Genomic DNA, 18,198 nt, shown 5'->3' with positions numbered 1-18,198 from the left:
GGAGGCCACGGGAGATGGAGAGACCCGGACCCTCCGGCATGCGGCGCCCGCAGGATGCCCCTCGGAGACCACGGGAGACGGAGAGACCCGCACCCTCCAGCATGCGACGCCCGCAGGATGCCCCTCGCACACCACGGGAAATGGAGAGACTTGGAGGAACAGGGAGACGACACCCCCGTCACGTGCGGGAGCGACCACCCAGCGATGAGGGGGGCAGCCACAGGCCCCCGTCACTTCCGAGCCAGGACACCACTACCCAGGACACCACTACCCAGGACACCACTACCCAGGACACCACTACCCGGGACACCACTACCCGGGACACCACTACCCGGGACAGCGCTACCCAGGAAGACGAAATACCGGACAGTGACTCAGAGTGGATGGGTGGAGACGAACCCCCACCCCAAAGTGCCATGGACTCAGAGTAGGACGAAGAGCATGACACAACGCCACTGCTGTCACCAACACCCTCCACCATCGCAGAAACACTCACCTCGGTTGGGCACTTTAGTGATGAGGCGTCTGGTACACTCACTGGTGCGCACAACACAGCCGTCCAGGTACAGCAGGTGGAGGTAGGAGCAGCAGAGGGGCCGGGCGGTCGGAGGGCAGCCCAGCCCAAGCGAACATCTGCCGCCCAGATGGATCCCGGGTTCCTGGAGTTACCACACCCACACATAGTTCCGATGCAACCACCGACCCGGAGACAAGTGAAGAGGGTGACGGGCGGCTTGCGGCGGCTGCAGTCGCAGGTGGAGGAGTCCACCCGCGTCCAGGAGCTGGCAGTGGTGCCGGTCATGCGTGCCACCCAGGCCAACACCGCACGGGTGGCGTCCGCTGTGGAGGCAATGGGTGCGACGGTGTCAGACATGGGGAACGGTTTGCGAGGCCTGGGGCTTTCCGTGTAGGCGGTATCTGTGGCCCAGGAAATGGCTGCCCTCTCACAGGAGGCCATGAGCCAGTGCCAGCGCCAGATGGCAGAGGCGCTCAACGCCATAGCCCAGTCTCAGCAGGCCTTGGCCCAGTCTCTGCAGGCCATGGCCCAGTCTCAGCAGTCCATGGCCCAGTCTCTGCAGGCCATGGCCCAGTCTCAGCAGGCCATGGCCCAGTCTTTGCAGGCCATCGCTGAGGGCATCGGCGCCAGTGGCCATGTGCGAGCCGGCGTCGCACTGTCACAGACAGGGTTTGCCAACCCCCTGGGCTCCATGGCTGCAAACCTGCAGACCCCTGTCGATACCAGCACGGGCCTCCAGGACTGGCAGCGCCAGATGTCGGGGGGGCGTCGGATGGCCAGTCCGTTCGCATCCCCCACCCATGTAGAGGCCTGGCGGCCATCGGGCACCCCGAGGGAGGAGGAGGTGGTGTGGTCCGTCCCGGCTCCCTCTGTAGGGGAGGTCCCGGTACACAGCGACACCTCGGAGTCCCCCCCTTCCGTCCCAGGTGCCTCGGGTGGGCAACGGGCAGGACAGGCTGGCAGCTCGCCATCCCAGTCGCCCGGGCCGCAGCCTGGCCCATCTAGGCCAGGACGCCCCAGGAAACGGCTGCCAAAGGGATCCAGTGTCAGAGGGCAGGAATCACAGGAGTCCACCTCCAGTTCTGCTGTACCGTCTGGGGAACCACGTAGACGTAGTCAAAGGGCTCGTAAGGCCAAACAATTAGACACTGAGTAAGTTGGCACGGTTGCAGGGCACAGATGAGTTTTAGGGGCTAGGGCACGTGCATGAACTCCTTTGGTTATTAAAGTCAATGTTACACCTACAGAAGCTGCCTTTGTGCTCTGTCCAAAGTGTGCGGGGGTGTCATGTACGTTGAGCGCAAGTGTGTGTGTGAGGGGTGGTCTTACTTCAGCCCCAGGTGAGTCTGCCCCCTTCCCCCTGGGCCGCCATCAACATCCCCCGGGCAGAGGACGGGACCGTGCGCTGCAGTGTCACAGCCGCACGCAGGGATGGTCCGGGTGGATGGTGGTACTGTGGCCATGGGTCAGACATAGTCCAACGATGTAGAGCCAGGAGCTCACCGCAGGGCGGGTTGTCATCATCCTCCATGGCCTGCGATAGACACGCGTCCACCCGCAACTGTGTGAGCAAGGCCCGTTGTGCCACAGGTGGATCGGCAATGGGGGGGGGTGGTGTGCATGCGGGTGGGGTGGGTGGGGTTGGGGAGGGGGGTGAGGGTGCTGGGTGGGTGGATGGGTGGGGGGTGTGGGTGGTCGGCTGTTGCCATGGTGTGCGGTCTGTGGCCATACTACCCGATTCCCACGCCCATCTAGTCAGTGAAGCGGGCGTCTATCAGTCTGTCCCGTGCCCGCTGGGCCAGCCGGTAACGGTGGACAGCCACCCGTCTGTGTCTACCCCATCTGCCCTGACCATTACCCCCATCCCCCTCATCTGGGGAGCACTGCGCCTCTTCCTGCTGCTCCTCCACTCCGCCCTCCTCTGCCTGCGGCACATCGCCCCTCTGTTGGGCTATGTTGTGCAGGACGCAGCACACCACAATGATGCGGCCGACCCTATCTGACCGATACTGGAGGGCGCCCCCAGAGAGGTCCAGGCACCTGAAACGCATCTTCAGCACGCCAAAGCACCTCTCTATCACTCCCCTTGTCGCTACATGGGCATCATTGTAGCGGTTCTCCGCCTCATTGCGTGGCCTCCGTATAGGCGTCATCAGCCACGATCGCAATGGGTAGCCCCTGTCGCCCAGCAACCAGCCCCTCAGCCGGGGATGGCGTCCCTCGTACATGCCGGGGATGGATGACCGCGACAACACGAATGAGTCGTGTACAGTGCCTGGGTGACGGGCGCAGACGTGCAGGATCATCATGCAGTGGTCGCAGACCACCTGTACGTTCATCGAATAGGTCCCCTTCCTATTAGTGAACACGGCCCTGTTATCTGCAGGTGGCCGCACGCCGACGTGCATCCCATCGTTTGCGCCCTGGACCATGGGGAACCCGGCCACGGCAGAAAAGCCCACGGCCCGGGCATCTTGGCTGGCCCGGTCCACGGGGAAGCGGATGTAGCGGTGCGCCATGGCATATAGGGCATCTGTCACTGCCCGGATGCACCGGTGCACCGATGTCTGCGATATGCCAGACAGGTCCCCACTCGGTGCCTGGAATGACCCCGTTGCATAAAAGTTCAGGGCCACCGTAACCTTGACGGACATGGGGAGAGGGTGTCCCCCGCCAGTGCCACGCGGTGACAGGTGTGCCAGCAGGTGGCAGATGTGTGCCACGGTTTCCTGGCTCATCCGGAGTCTCCTCCTGCATTCCCGGTCCGTGAGGTCCTGGTATGACTGCCTGGGCCGGTACACACGGGGCGCCCTCGGGTGCCTCCGTTGCCGTGGCGCCGCGACGTCCTCCTCCCCCTCCTCGTCCTGTCGGTCGGGTGTCCCTCCAGCCTGGGCGGCTGCCGCCTGCCCCTCTGCAGCAGCCTGCGCCGTCTCTCTGGCACGCTCCTCCTCCTCCTCCTCCTCCTCCTCCTCATCCAGGGCAACATAGACATGAGCGGCTGCCACCACGGCGGCCAACATCGCTGGATGATCTGAAAACATGACGGCCTGGTGGGGGAGGGGAACGACGACATGTCATCATTGCCCATATCCCCTCCTCCCCCCAGCCAGGTGGCATGGACCGCATGGGTCCAACTGTTGGAGGCTGGCACCTGGCCAGGTGGACCAACTCACTTGCCCTCCCATCCCCCTCCCCAGCAGGGACACCCCCCCCCGGCACGGACCCCCCCCCCCCCCCCAACCTCCACCCCGGCACGGACCCCCATCCTCCTCCCCGGCACGGACCCCCCCCCAACCTCCACCCCGGCACGGACCCCCCCCAACCTCCGCCCCGGCACGGACCCCCCCATCCCCCTCCCCGGCACGGACCCCCCCCCCCCCAACCTCCACCCCGGCACGGACACCCCCATCCACCTCCCCGGCACGGACCCCTCCCCCAACCTCCACCCCGGCATGGACACCCCCAACCCCTCCCCGGCACGGACCCCCCCCCCCCAACCTCCACCCCGGCACAGACACCCCCGACCTCCACCCCGGCATGGACACCCCCATCCCCCTCCCCGGCACGGACCCCCCCCCCCCACCCCCCTCCCCGGCACGGACCCCCCCCCAACCTCCACCCCGGCACGGACCCCCCCATCCCCCTCCCCGGCACGGACCCCCCCCCCCAACCTCCACCCCGGCACGGACACCCCCATCCCCCTCCCCGGCATGGACCCCCCCCATCCCCCTCCCTGGCACGGACCCCCTCCCGGCACTCCCCCGGAGCCCAGCCTATTCTAACCACCCCCCGCCGCACACACACACACACACACAAGCCGAGACACACCTCTCCTCACGCATTCAGACTGCGGCCACGCCATCGCCTGCCCAGAGCCAACCCCCCAGGCCGTCACTCACCTCCACGCTGGTCGGCGTGAACCTGGAGCACAGGGTCACGCCGATGAAAAGGAGGTTTAATTTACATCGACGTGAACGGTCATCATGTCGACGGGACTTCGGCCCATCCGGAAGGGAGAATATCGGCAGGCCGAAAATCGGCTGCCTTGCGCAGACCCGTGACATTCTCCGCGGCAGCGGCGACATTAACGCCCCGCCGACTTTTCTCCCTTCGGAGACTTCGGCAACCGGCGGGGGCGGGATTCATGGCGGCCAACGGCCATTCTCCGACCCTCTGGGGGGTCGGAGAATGACGCCCCTGGTCACTGCCGGCGGGAACTGTGCGGGAACGCTGGGGGGAACGGCATGTGTTGGGGGAGGAGGGGGGTTCCTTCAGCGGGTGGGGCCTCCGATGGGGTCTGACCCGCGATCGGGGCCCACCGATCGGCGGGCCAACCTCTCTAAAGGAGGACCTTCTTTCCTCCGCCACCCTGCAAGATCCATCTGCCATCTTTTTGAGGGGCGGCCTCGGGGAGGACGGCAACCGCGCATGCGCGGGTGACTTCATTTGTACAACGCCGGCCGTGTCATTTACGCAGCGCCGCTTTTTACGTGGCGCCAAGGCCCAGCGCGCGTAAAATACGCGACCCCGCTCCTAGCTCTCCGGGGGCAGGAGAAAAGGGGGCTGGGAGCAGGCTCCGACGCCGGAGTGAATTCTCCGGTTTTCACTCCGGCGTCGGGACTTTGTCTCCCTTTGGGAGAATCGCGCCCCTGATTTCCTCAGCATTTCCACATTTAGAAAATATCTATGCCTCCATTCCTCCTTCAAAAGTGCATAACCTCACAGGTATCCACATATGTATTTCATCTGCCACTTCATTGCCCATTCTCCTCGCCTGTCCAAATCCTTCTGCAGCCCCCTTGCTTCCTCAATACTTTGTATCACCTGCAAACTTAGCAACAGTGTCTTCAGTTCCTTCTTCCAGATTATTAATGTATATTGTGAAAAGTTGTGGTCCCAGCACAGGCCCCTGAGGCACACCACTAGTCACCAGCTGCCATCCTGAAAAAGACCCCTCTATCCCCACTCTCTGCCTTCTGCCAGTCAGCCAATCCTCTATCCATGCCGGGGCCTTACCCTTAACACCATGGGCTCCTAACTTGTTTAACAGTCTCCTGTGCGTGACCTTAGGCCTTCTGGAAATCCAAATAAATTAGTTCCACTGGTTCTCCTTTGTCTAACTTCCTTGTTACCTCCACAAAGAACTCCAACAGATTTGCCAGACATGACCACCCTTTGACAAAGCCGTGCTGATTCAGTCCTATCATCATGCACGACCAAGTACTCTGCGATCTCGGGCGGGATTCTCTGCGAACCGGCGGGGTGGGCCACTCCAGCGCCGCGGAGTGGCATGAACCACTCCGGCGTCGGTCCGCCCGGAAGGTGCGGAATCCTCCGCACCTGCAGGGGCTAGGCTGACGCCGGAGTGGTTTGCGCCGCGCTGACCGGCGCCGAAGGGCCTCCACCAGCAGGCACGAGTTGGCGCATGCGCGGGAGTGCCAGTGTGTACTGGCGTCATCCCAGAACATGCTCAGGAGGGTTTCATCTCCGCGCCAGCCATCGTGGACCGTTACAGCGGCTGGCGGGGAAGAATAGAGTGCCCCCACGGCACAGGCCTGCCCGCGGATCGGTGGGCTCCGATCGCGGGCCAGGCCACCATGGGGGCACCCCCTGGGGCCAGATCCCCCCACCCCCCCTGAGGACCCTGGAGGCCGCCCGCGGAGCCAGGTCCCGCCGGTAAATACCTGTCGTAACATACGCCAGCGGGACCGGGCGAAAACGCGCGATTCCCGCCCCCGCCAAATCCCCGGCGCCAGAGAGTTTGGCAGCCAGAGGGGGCGGGATTCACTCCGCTCCCCCGGTGATTCTCCGACCCGGCGGGGGGTCGGAGAATCCCGACCCTCGTCTTTAATAATCAATTCTAAAATCTTACCAATAACCTAAGTCAGGCGAACTGACCCATAATTTCCCTTTAATAAGCTTTTATTTACAGTGATGCACATTATAAATGTGCACCTTCTAACCCAACAACCACAGTTTCAATCATCCTATTTAGAGGAGCACAAGTGACTCCCCATCACCTGCTTTCAATGAAACACACCTAATAAACAGGCAACATTTAGGGGTTGCTCCTGACTTCATCCCATATGTTATTTCCTACTGATTTGGTGGCCACTTTATTCTCCTCTCTGCAAAGTGCTCTGTGATGTATTAATGTGAGGGGAGTCGGATTATGCACATTGTTGTGTCTCCTTGGTCAACTTTCAGATCTTACCAAGACTCCTTCGGCAGCACCTTCCAAACCCACAACTGCTACAATCAAGAAGGACAAGGGAAGCAGAAAGATGGGAACACCACCACCTAGGGGTTCCCCTCCGAGCCATTCGCCATTCCTTGCCTGGGACAAATCCTGGAACTCCCTGCCTAACAGCACTGTGGGTGCACCTTCACGACAGGGACTGCAGTGGTTCAAGAAGGGCAATTAGGGATGGGCAATAAATGCCAATGAAGCCAACATCCCATTATAAATGAATTTAAAAAGAGCCAACTTTTGTTATATGGGCATAGTTTCAACTTTTAAATGCTTCAACATCTACACTCACTGGAGAGAAAATGAAAATTAAACAATAGTGGCTGTGTCAGCTAACAAAAAGGTCTCTCTTCAAGCCACAGTTATCACACTGCCAGGTAAAACAATATGTGAAGATAGCTTTGAAGTTGGCTTTCTAACTCATGATGTGTTTGACAGGCCATGTTCAATAGAATTGGTATAATTAACTGAGGTAATCATTGGTACTAACTCACAACCTTTGATTCTTACCTTGATGGACAGTGAGAAGAATTAAGAAAAGAGCTGCAGAGGCAATACGCATTCGAGCAGACATCCAGCTGCTTGAGCTGCAATACTGTGTTCCGCAGGAAATCATTCTAAAAAAGAAAGCAAAATTAACAAAAATTTAAACATACTCAGGTCAATAAGTGTGTTCTGCTCTCCAAAAGACACAAACAAACAACAGTTTACATTTAGATAGCACTTTTGACAAATCACAGATATGTGATCAAAACCACGCACTGGTCAAAGAGATGGCATTTATGGGAAATCTTAAAGGAGGTGAAGCAACAGACCTATTTAACGAAAGGATCCAGACTCACAGCCATCAAGGGTGGGGCAAAGAGAATTGGGGATAGGCAAAGACTGGATTTGGAGACACAGAGTGAAAAGAGAGACTTTTCATTTCATGGGGATGGTGAATACCTATGATCAATCACTATCATTGACCTCCATTGCCACAGTATGGAGTTGGTTGAGGCCTTAAGCCCTGCGTGATAAGTCATGGGGCTGGCAGAAGCAAGTTTATCATAGATTATCATAGAATTTACAGTGCTGAAGGAGGCCATTCGGCCCATCGAGTCTGCACCGGCTCTTGGAAAGAGCACCCTACCCAAGGTCAACACCTCCATCCTATCCCCATAACCCAGTGACCCCACCCAACATTAAGGGCAATTGTGGTTACTAAGGGCAATTTATCATGGCCAATCCACCTAACCCGCACATCTTTGGACTGTGGGAGGAAACCGGAGTACCCAGAGGAAACCCACGCACACACGGGGAGGATGTGCAGACTCCGCACAGACAGTGACCCAAGCTGGAATCGAACCTGGGACCCTGGAGCTGTGAAGCAATTGTGCTATCCACTATGCTACCGTGCTGCCCACTTGTGGCAAACTTATTTTTTTCGAACCTAATTCAAGAAAGATTCAAAAGACACAACAACAGAAACAATGGGCGGGATTCTCCAATAATGGGGCTATGTCCCCACACCGGCGCGAAAAGCGGCGTCAATCACTCCGGTGTCAACGGTCCCCGATAATGGGTAATGCTCCCCTTCCTAGGGGGCTAGGTTGGCGCCGGAGTGGTCCCCGCAGCTCCAGCGGGCGCGGAACGGCCGGTGTGATTCCGCGCAAGCGTGCTACAGCCGGTGTGATTCCGCACATGCACGGGGGTTCCCTTCTCTGCGCTGGCCCCTGGGTAATATTGTGGAGCCGTACAGGGGCCCGACGCAGAGGAACATAGGCCGCCACGGAACCAGCCCGCCCGCCGATCGGCAGGTCCCGATTGCGGGCAAGGCCACCGTAGCCCCTCCCCCCCAGGGTCGGATCCACCCCCCCCCCTCCAGGACGGCCCCCGCAGACACACCTTCCAGGTCCCGCCATGTGGGACCTGAGTAACCCACGCTAGCGGGACTCAGCTCAACCTGGAGGCCGCTCGGCCCGTCGGGGCACGAGAATCGCCGGGGGGGGGGGCGCTTTCAACGGCCCCCGACCGGCGCGGCAGGAATCCCGTGGGCGCCCGAGAATTGGAGGAGGAGAATCGGGAAGCCAGCACCGGGGCAATCGTGCCCCCCTGGGGATTCTACGACCTGGCTAGTGAGTTTATGCCTAACTGAGAATCCCGGCCAGTGTGTATATTGTTCCCATTTGATATACTTTACTAATGAAGTAACAAACTGGATAGCTGAATGTTAAATATCATGTTTAAACAAACAAAATCAACTGCACCAGGAACATGGGGACAACCATAAGCCATTCAGCCTCTCCAGCATGTTCCACCATTCAATTAGATCTTGGCTGATCTGTAACGCTCAATAACAAGCTCAACTGAAATTTAGCAATCCCAGTGTTGGAATACTACATTGTAATGATTTTCAATGTAATGAGTTATAAAAAGATCAGATTGATACCAAGGTGTCAACTTTCTGTCTTTCAGAAGGGATTACTCAACTCAAAGATTTTTTTTTCAGGAGCTGTGGTGCTCAATTCACACATCATTGATTTTAGCGATGATCAAGGATTGGGAGGGGGTGGGTGGTGCACAAAGTGTAAAACACTGGGGCCTGGGGCTAGAGGGGACTGCGCTCATTGTTGTAAATGGAGTTCTCGCCATTGTCCAGACTGAGAAGATTGGCTTGAAAAAAAAATCCGACCTGTTAGTTTCGGATTTTTTTAAAAACACCCCTGGAAACCCACAAAGCTGCCTGAAGGTCGTTCATGATCCCAGCAACTGTCAGGCTTTTTGAAAAAAACTGTCAGTTAAGCAACAGGATTGATTCCAGTCCCAAAATGTGTGAAGAAATCCTTCAGGGAATATAAGGCATCTTGGTCCAGCAATGATGTTTCTGTGAGCAGTGTCACTTTAAGTCTCTACAGCTAAGCTGATGGGTTGAATTTTCATGGAGTCAGGGAGACTCTGTGGAGGTGTGAAAATAGTAGCTGGAACCTGAATCCAGGATTCCTAACCTTATCCCAGTGCCCCTAATGTTTACCAGTGATGGTTAATGGTGCATGCTGGTTTGGGTCATGAACCCACATCCACCACTCCTGACTTGGCTGGCCCAAGAGGATACGAAGGTCCTAGTCATCTGCAATTTTCAGAATTGGTTGGGCTTGCATTCTGGTTTGAGATCCTGGATATCCATTAGAGTGTTCAAACAGCATAACCCCAGGGAAAAATATTGCCTGTTCGATAGCTCTGGCTCTCAGATTTATTCTGTCAATTGAATAATGCTTGTTTACACGTGCTTGCACTTTCTGCTATTGGTGCATTCAAGGGCCTGGATGATTGACACTTTTATGCATCTTAAGTCAAAGGAATTCTTTTTAAGAAAGTGGAAAGTTATGCATGAGTGACTGTTTTCCTAAATTTCCTTTAACACATCCTATTGTTACCACTATAGAGTTCGTAAAGAGTGTAGAGTGGGTGAATAGGATTGGAAGTGCCATATTTTGACATGAAATGTATGACTGACCAATGTGGGTGGTTGGGGGGCATGAGGTGACAAGGATACAGTATGGCGAGTGTGTGTGTGTGTGGGGGAGGGGGGGCAGTTGAGGAGATACAAGGTGTGAAGGCCAGAGGGCCTTATTGTTCCAGAGCACTGAGGTGGGACTTTGAAACAGCCACCTTGGCAACCCAACAGTCTCTGTGGCTGCCTCTGAACTCTATCTGAGGGTGGTGGGCATATTCCCTGTTGGCACTCCCCACCGACACCACCCCAGAACCAAAATCCTATCTTTCCAGGCATTCTTTCTGGTATGAGTGCACAGAGCCAGGAGATTTCCTGATGCCTGCCTCTCAAAATTTACTTCCCGCCCGGTAAGCATGGGTCATGTTGTGACAGATGCTCTCTCTGACAAGCAAACAACTTAGCGTGTGACTGACTGAGCTAAACCCTGTGGAGTGTGGGAAGTAGATTTTCCAATAGCCGTGCTTGTCTCAATTGCTTTTGCAGTCGACCTGCTCTCCAACATTTTGCCAAAGTTACACTAGCAGTCTGTCCAAAACCACTGCCTGTGTGAGGAGCACACAACAGAAGCACCATTCTGTGGCGCTCGCCTGAAAACAGAAGCAGAGATCCAGCAGAGACTGTGCCCTGGTGCTTCCGATCCTCAACCCAACTCTCCCCAAACACCACAAACTTTTCTTGCGGCCTTTATACCAAGACGAGTGCCATACCCTGGGGATCTGGGGACCATTTCTTAGAAAAGGACAATGCTGTGAAATATTCCAATTACAAAGCTACATGGAAAAATAGGTAAATTGTCCAAATTTCTGTTGACTCAAATTTATATTTTGATTATTTTTTTTGTCTAAAGATTGTGCAAGACTGTAGATAAAAGTTTACAGCAGGATTTAGATCTTCTGGAGACTTGGGCGGAGAGATGGCAGATGGAGTTTAATCCGGACAAATGTGAGGTAATGCATTTTGGAAGGTCTAATACAGGTAGGGAATATTCATTGAATGGTAGAACCCTCAAGAGTATTGACAGTCAGAGAGATCTAAGTGTACAGGTCCACAGGTCATTGAAAGGGGCAACACAGGTGGAGAAGGTAGTCAAGAAGGCACACGGCATGCTTGCCTTCATTGGCCAGGGCATTGAGTACAAAAATTGGCAAGTCATGTTGCAGCTGTATGGAACCTTTGTTAGGCCACATTTGGAGTATAGTGTTCAATTCTGGTCGCCACACTACCAGAAGGATGTGGAGGCTTTAGAGAGGGTGCAGAAGAGATTTACCAGGATGTTGCCTGGTATGGAAGGCATTAACTATGAGGAGAGGTTGAATAAACTCAGTTTGTTCTCACTGGAACGACGGAGGTTGAGAGGCGACCTGATAGAGGTCTACAAAGTTATGAGGGGCATAGACAGAGTGGATAGTCAGAGACTTTTTCCCAGGGTAGCGGGGTCAATTACTAGGGGGCATAGGTTTAAAGTGTGAGGGGAAAGGTTTAGAGGAGATGTACAAGGCAAGTTCTTTACACAGAGGGTAGTGGGTGCCTGGAACTCGCTGCCGGAGGAGGTGGTGGAGCAGGGATGATAGTGACGTTTAAGGGGCATCTTGACAAATATATGAATAGGATGGGAATAGAGGGATATGGACCCCGGAAGTGTAGAAGATTTTAGTTTAGACGGGCAGCATGGTCGGCGCAGGCTTGGAGGACCGAAGGGCCTGTTCCTGTGCTGTACTTTTCTTGATGTGGAGATGCCGGCGTTGGACTGGGGTGAGCTTGGTAAGAAGTCTTACAACACCAGGTTAAAGTCCAACAGGTTTGTTTTGATGTCACTAGCTTTCGGAGCGCTGCTCCTTCCTCGGGTGAATGAAGAGGTATGTTCCAGAAACATATATATAGACAGATTCAAAGATGCCAGACAATGCTTGGAATGCGAACATTAGCAGGTGATTAAATCTTTACAGATCCAGAGATGGGGTAACCCCAGGTTAGAGAGGTGTGAATTGTGTCAAGCCAGGACAGTTGGTAGGATTCCGCAGGCCAGATGGTGGGGGGTGAATGTAATGCGACATGAATCCCAGGTCCCGGTTGAGGCCGCACTCATGTGTGCGGAACTTGGCTCTAAGTTTCTGCTCGGCGATTCTGCGTTGTCGCGGGTCCTGAAGGCCGCCTTGGAGAACGCTTACCCGGAGATCAAAGGTTGAATGCCCTTGACTGCTGAAGTGTTCCCCGACTGGAAGGGAACATTCCTGCCTGGTGATTGTCGCGCGATGTCCGTTCATTCGTTGTCGCAGCGTCTGCATGGTCTCGCCAATGTACCACGCTTCGGGACATCCTTTCCTGCAGCGTATGAGGTAGACAACGTTGGCCGAGTCGCACGAGTATGTACCATGTACCTGGTGGGTGGTGTTCTCACGTGTAATGGTGGTATCCATGTCGATGATCTGGCACGTCTTGCAGAGATTGCCATGGCAGGGTTGTGTGGTGTCGTGGTCACTGTTCTGAAGGCTGGGTAGTTTGCTGCAAACAATGGTTCGTTTGAGGTTGCGCGGTTGTTTGAAGGCAAGTAGTGGGGGTGTGGGGATGACCTTGGCAAGATGTTCATCTTCATCGATGACGTGTTGAAGGCTGTGAAGAAGATGTCGTAGTTTCTCCGCTCCGGGAAAGTACTGGACGACGAAGGGTATTCTGTCGGTTGTGTCCCATGTTTGTCTTCTGAGGAGGTCGGTGCGGTTTTTTGCTGTGGCGCGTTGGAACTGTCGATCGATGAGTCGAGCACCATATCCCGTTCGTACGAGGGCATCTTTCAACGTCTGTAGATGTCTGTTACGCTCCTCCTCGTCTGAGCAGATCCTGTGTATACGGAGAGCTTGTCCATAGGGGATGGCTTCTTTAATGTGTTTAGGGTGGAAGCTGGAGAAGTGGAGCATCGTGAGGTTATCCGTGGGTTTGCGGTAAAGCGAAGTGCTGAGGTGACCGTCCTTGATGGAGACGAGTGTGTCCAAGAATGCAACTGATTTTGGAGAGTAGTCCATGGTGAGTCTGATGGTTGGATGGAACTTATTGATGCCATCGTGTAGTCGTTTCAGTTATTCTTCGCCATTGGTCCAAAGGAAAAAAATGTCATCGATGTATCTGGTGTATAACGCCAGTTGAAAGTCCTGTGCGGTGAGTAGGTCTTGTTCAAACTTGTGCATGAAGATGTTGGCGTATTGGGGTGCGAATTTGGTCCCCATGGCTGTTCCGTGCGTCTGGATGAAGAACTTGTTGTCGAAGGTGAAGACGTTGTGATCCAGAATGAAGCGGATGAGTTGCAGAATTGCATCTGGAGATTGGCAGTTGTCGGTGTTGAGTACTGAGGCTGTTGCAGCAATGCCGTCGTCATGGGGGATGCTGGTGTAGAGTGCCGAGACATCCATTGTGACGAGGAATGTTCCTAGTTCAACTGGTCCATGGGTGCTGAGTTTCTGTAGGAAGTCCGTCGTGTCGCGACAGAAGCTGGGCGTACCTTGTACGATAGGTTTCAAGATGCCCTCGATGTAGCCAGAGAGGTTCTCACACAGGGTCCCATTGCCTTAAACGATAGGACGGCCTGGTGTGTTGGCCTTGTGTATTTTCGGGAGGCAGTAGAGATCTCCAATGTGGGGAGTACGTGGGATGAGAGCACGTAGGGTGCTCTGAAGATCTGGATCCAAGGTCTTGATCAGTCTGTTAAGTTGGCGGATGTGTTCCTTGGTCGGATCTGCGGGTAACTGTCTGTAGTGTTCTTGGTTGTTCAGTTGTCAGTATACTTCTTTGCAGTAGTCCGTTCTGTTCAGTATGACAGTGGCCCCTCCTTTGTCTGCTGGTTTGATGACGATGCTGCGGTTGGTCTTGAGAGCGCGGAACTTTTCTTTGTTCTTTGTTCTTTGAAAGGAACTGAGGTTAGGGGACTCCATCACACTGTTACTGTGTTTCAGTTCAGGTGTTGTGTGTTTGCATTGCACAGGTAAACTCCAGCTGGGATCGATAGCGTGCACACAAACTAACTGCATTATATTACTCTGAATATTAATGGCCCATGCTGCATATATATCGAGCACATTTATTACCAGATGCCCACAATGAGCGATATAATCTTACAAGGACTTTTCTATGATTGGTGAATTGGAAAGGGGAAAAATAATATACATGATTGAGGAAGAAGATTAAAGATGGGAGCATTAATTGTATCATAGCAGGTTTCACTTAAACTTATTAAATTAAAAACCCTTCCCATACAATCAAATAATTTGCAAGTCGAGAGAATGAAACTAAGGCGGTTAAACTAAGAAACTGAGCCAAACGACTTGAATGACTCTGTCCCTTGTTCCGAAATGTGCATGTTATCGTTGGGATTTGATTCAGTTTGTTTTGGCAAAATGATATGTAATGAAATAGAGCAACATAAAGCATAGCCTTTGTGATGCACAATAGCATGGGTAAAGCAGAATAACTGACTCTTTTTGGATGATGAATTGCATTGTATCCCCCACTATATGACAAGATATGAATACCAGCCTCCGACTCTCAATAGAAAGGTAACTATGCTTCAAAAGTACATCATTGGCTGCAAAGCACTTTGGGATGTCTTGGGGTGTTATATAAATGCAACTCTTTCATTCCCTCTATTGGATGGCTGAAAGCTCGAGGCTCTCATTTATATTGCTGAGCAACGGTTGTACAAAAAACATCTGTGTTTGCACCTTTAATGTCTTCAGCCAGATCATCCTTTATGTCAATAAAAGTCCATGTAGATCCACAGTATCAATACTGCAAGTCCATTTCTGTCTAATATCAGCTGGACTGTAGGTATACAACTGTTGGCAGTGGTAAATCACCTCTTGATTTATCTTAATCTCAATGCTGCCCCATCTTTGGACTGCTGCTGGCTGGTAGCACTGGAATATATAATGGTCATTGGATCACTGCTTGGATCAAGATCCATGTGGGACATACCTATCTTGGGACAAAATAATAATTTAGCATGGCCAATCCACCCAATCTGCACATCTTTGAATTGTGGGGGGAAACCCACGCAGACAGGGAGAGAAAGTACAAACTCCACAGTTACCCAAGTCCGGAATTGAACCCGGGTCCCTGGCGCTGTGAGGGAGCAGTGCTAGCCACTGTACCACCATGCTACCTTTCTGTTAAAAGTACTATATAAATGAAGCTTCTTGTTGATTGGTGTTGATGCCAAACATGTGCTGAGTCGAGCAAGTAAATCAACTTTACCCTTCAGTGAGTTATAAATCATCCTTCAAGCAGCTATTGGATAGGTACATGGATGACGGTTAAATGATATAGTGTAGATTTATTTGTTCTCAAGGGCAGCACGGTAGCATTGTGGATAGCACAATTGCTTCACAGCTCCAGGGTCCCAGGTTCGATTCCGGCTTGGGTCACTGACTGTGCGGAGTCTGCACGTCCTCCCCGTGTCTGCGTGGGTTTCCTCCGGGTGCTCCGGTTTCCTCCCACAATCCAAAGATGTGCAGGTTAGGTGAATTGGCCAATGATAAATTGCCCTTAATGTCCAAATTGCCCTTGGTGTTGGGTGAAGGTGTTGAGTTTGGGTAGGGTGCTCTTTCCAAGAGCCGGTGCAGACTCAAAGGGCCGAATGGCCTCCTTCTGCACTGTAAATTCAATGATAATCTATGATTAATCTAGGACAAAGGTTCGGCACAACATCGTGGGCCGAAGGGCCTGTTCTGTGCTGTATTTTCTATGTTCTATGTTCTATCCCCTCGAGGAAATCTTACATATTTGGTTCCAGGGTAAAATCAAACTCTAGCACTAGATTTCAGCCCCACTGTAAATTATATCTGCAACATTGCTATTGGTACAACGGGGAAGGAGTAAGTGGACTTTTCGAGAGGTGGCAAGGCACTAGATAAATGTTGCTTCATTACAATGTGCAAATGAATCCTTTAAAATTATCCAGCAGAGGAAATCTCCTGAACTGTTCAATTGCTAGGGTGGGAGAGGAATTACATGAAGGGAGAATCAGTTTAGAAAAGCTATTCTGAAAAAAAAGTATGCAGTGTTTCAATGTAACCGAGAGCAATGGTCTGGGAACACGTTTATAAAGATTCTCTGCCAGAATTGTGCCACTGGAGAACATCAGTAAATGCCGATTGTACCACCATTATTCTCGCTTATAATCGATGAACTTCGCTGTCCCCATCCCCCTCAGCGTTAAAGCGACTGCTTTGTGAGGTTTTAATGATTTTATGATCAAATTACTTTTAAAAGAGAAACGTCTCCACATTTCTGGGCAGCAGGGTTGGTCAATAATATGAGCGGCAGGGAGAGCAGCAGCCCAGAGTTACCCGGCAGGAGAAAATACTGAAAGTACAGAGCCCAGAAGAACACACAATCAGAACCGTAGTGTGCAAAATGTACAGTTAGGAGATGATCAGAGCAACCCCATTGTGTGTGTGTGTGTCTGGCTGTGTCCAGTGTGTGTGCGTGTGTGTATGTGTGTGTCTAGCTGTGTCCAGTTTGTGTGTGTGTGTGTCTGTGTGCCTGGCTGTGTCCAGTTTGTGTGTGTGTGTGCCTGCTGTGTCCAATTTGTGTGTGGCTTGTGCCTGGCTGTGTCCAGTGTGTGTGTTTGTGTATCTGGTGCCTGACTGTGTCCAGTGTGTGTGTTTGTGTATCTGGTGCCTGACTGTGTCCAGTGTGTGTGTTTGTGTATCTGGTGCCTGACTGTGTCCTGTGTGTGTGTGTCTGGCTGTGTCCAGTTTGTGTGTGGGCCTGGCTGTGTCCAGTGTGATTGTGTCCAGTGTGTGCGTATCTGTGTCCAGTGTGTGTCTTTGTGTATCTGGTGCCTGGCTGTGTCCAGAGTGTGTGTGTGTGTGTGCCTGGCTGTGTTCAGTGCGTCTGGTGCCTGGCTTGTCCAGTGTGTGTGTGCGTGTGTGTGTGTATCTGGCTCTGTCCAGTGTGTGTGTGTGTATGTTTGTGTGCGCCTGGTGCCTGGCTTGTCCAGTGTGTGTGTGTGTGTGTGTGTGCGTCTGGTGCCTGGCTTGTCCAGTGTGTGTATGTGTGTGTGTGGCTGTGTCCAGTGTGTGTGAAATTTAAAATTAAAATGAAAATCACTTCTTGTCACAAGTAGGCTTCAAATGAAAAGCTCCTAGTCGCCACATTCCGTTGCCTGTTCGGGGAGCTGGCACGGGAATTGAACCCGTACTGCTGGCCTGCCTTGGTCTGCTTTAAAAGCCAGCTGTTTAGCCCTGTGCAAAACCAGCCCCTAGTGCATCTGGCTGTGTCAAGTGTGTGTGTGTGTGTGTGTGTGTGTGCATCTGGCTGTGTCCAGTGCTTGTGTCTGGGTCTGGCTGTGTCCAGTGTGTGTGTGCCTGGTTGTGTCCAGTGTGTGTGGGTCAGGATGTGTCCAGTGTGTGTGTCTGGTGCCTGGCTGTCCAGTGTGTCTGGTGCCTAGCAGTGTCCAGTGTGTGTGTGCCTGCTGCCTGGCTGTGTCCAGCGTGTGTGTGCCTGCTGCCTGGCTGTGTCCAGTGTGTGTGTGCCTGGTGCCTGGTTGTGTCCAGTGTGTGTGCCTGCTGCCTGGCTGTATCCAGTGTTTGTGGGTCTGGCTGTATCCAGTGTGTGTGTATGGATGTGGCTGTGTCCAGTGTGTGTGTGCCTGGTTGTGTCCAGTGTGTGTGCCTGCTGCCTGGCTGTGTCCAGTGTGTGTGTGCCTGGTGCCTGGTTGTGTCCAGTGTGTGTGCCTGCTGCCTGGCTGTGTCCAGTGTGTGTGCCTGCTGCCTGGCTGTATCCAGTGTTTGTGGGTCTGGCTGTATCCAGTGTGTGTGTATGGATGTGGCTGTGTCCAGTGTGTGTGTGCCTGCTGCCTGGCTGTGTCCAGTGTGTGTGTGGGTCTGGCTGAATCCAGTGTGTGTGTGCCTGATTGTGACCAGTGTGTGTGGGTCAGGATGTGTC

At 53.5% G+C, this 18,198-nt stretch overlaps 1 protein-coding gene across 1 annotated transcript in view; it reads right to left on the bottom strand.

Moving 5' to 3' along the window:
• The window catches only part of LOC140428874 (uncharacterized), a 216,318-nt gene that overhangs the window by 196,463 nt on the left and 1,657 nt on the right, over positions 1-18,198 (bottom strand). Inside the window, exon 2 of the mRNA XM_072515524.1 lies at positions 7,278-7,384. Coding sequence (XP_072371625.1) covers positions 7,278-7,383 — 106 coding nt within the window. The 5' untranslated portion in view covers position 7,384. The remainder of the gene's footprint in view (positions 1-7,277; positions 7,385-18,198) is intronic.

Source organism: Scyliorhinus torazame, chromosome 8 (assembly GCF_047496885.1).
Source record: "Scyliorhinus torazame isolate Kashiwa2021f chromosome 8, sScyTor2.1, whole genome shotgun sequence".
Lineage (NCBI taxonomy): Eukaryota > Metazoa > Chordata > Chondrichthyes > Carcharhiniformes > Scyliorhinidae > Scyliorhinus > Scyliorhinus torazame.
Note: the sequence above shows the minus strand (reverse complement) of the source record. Positions and strands in the feature narration are given on the sequence as shown.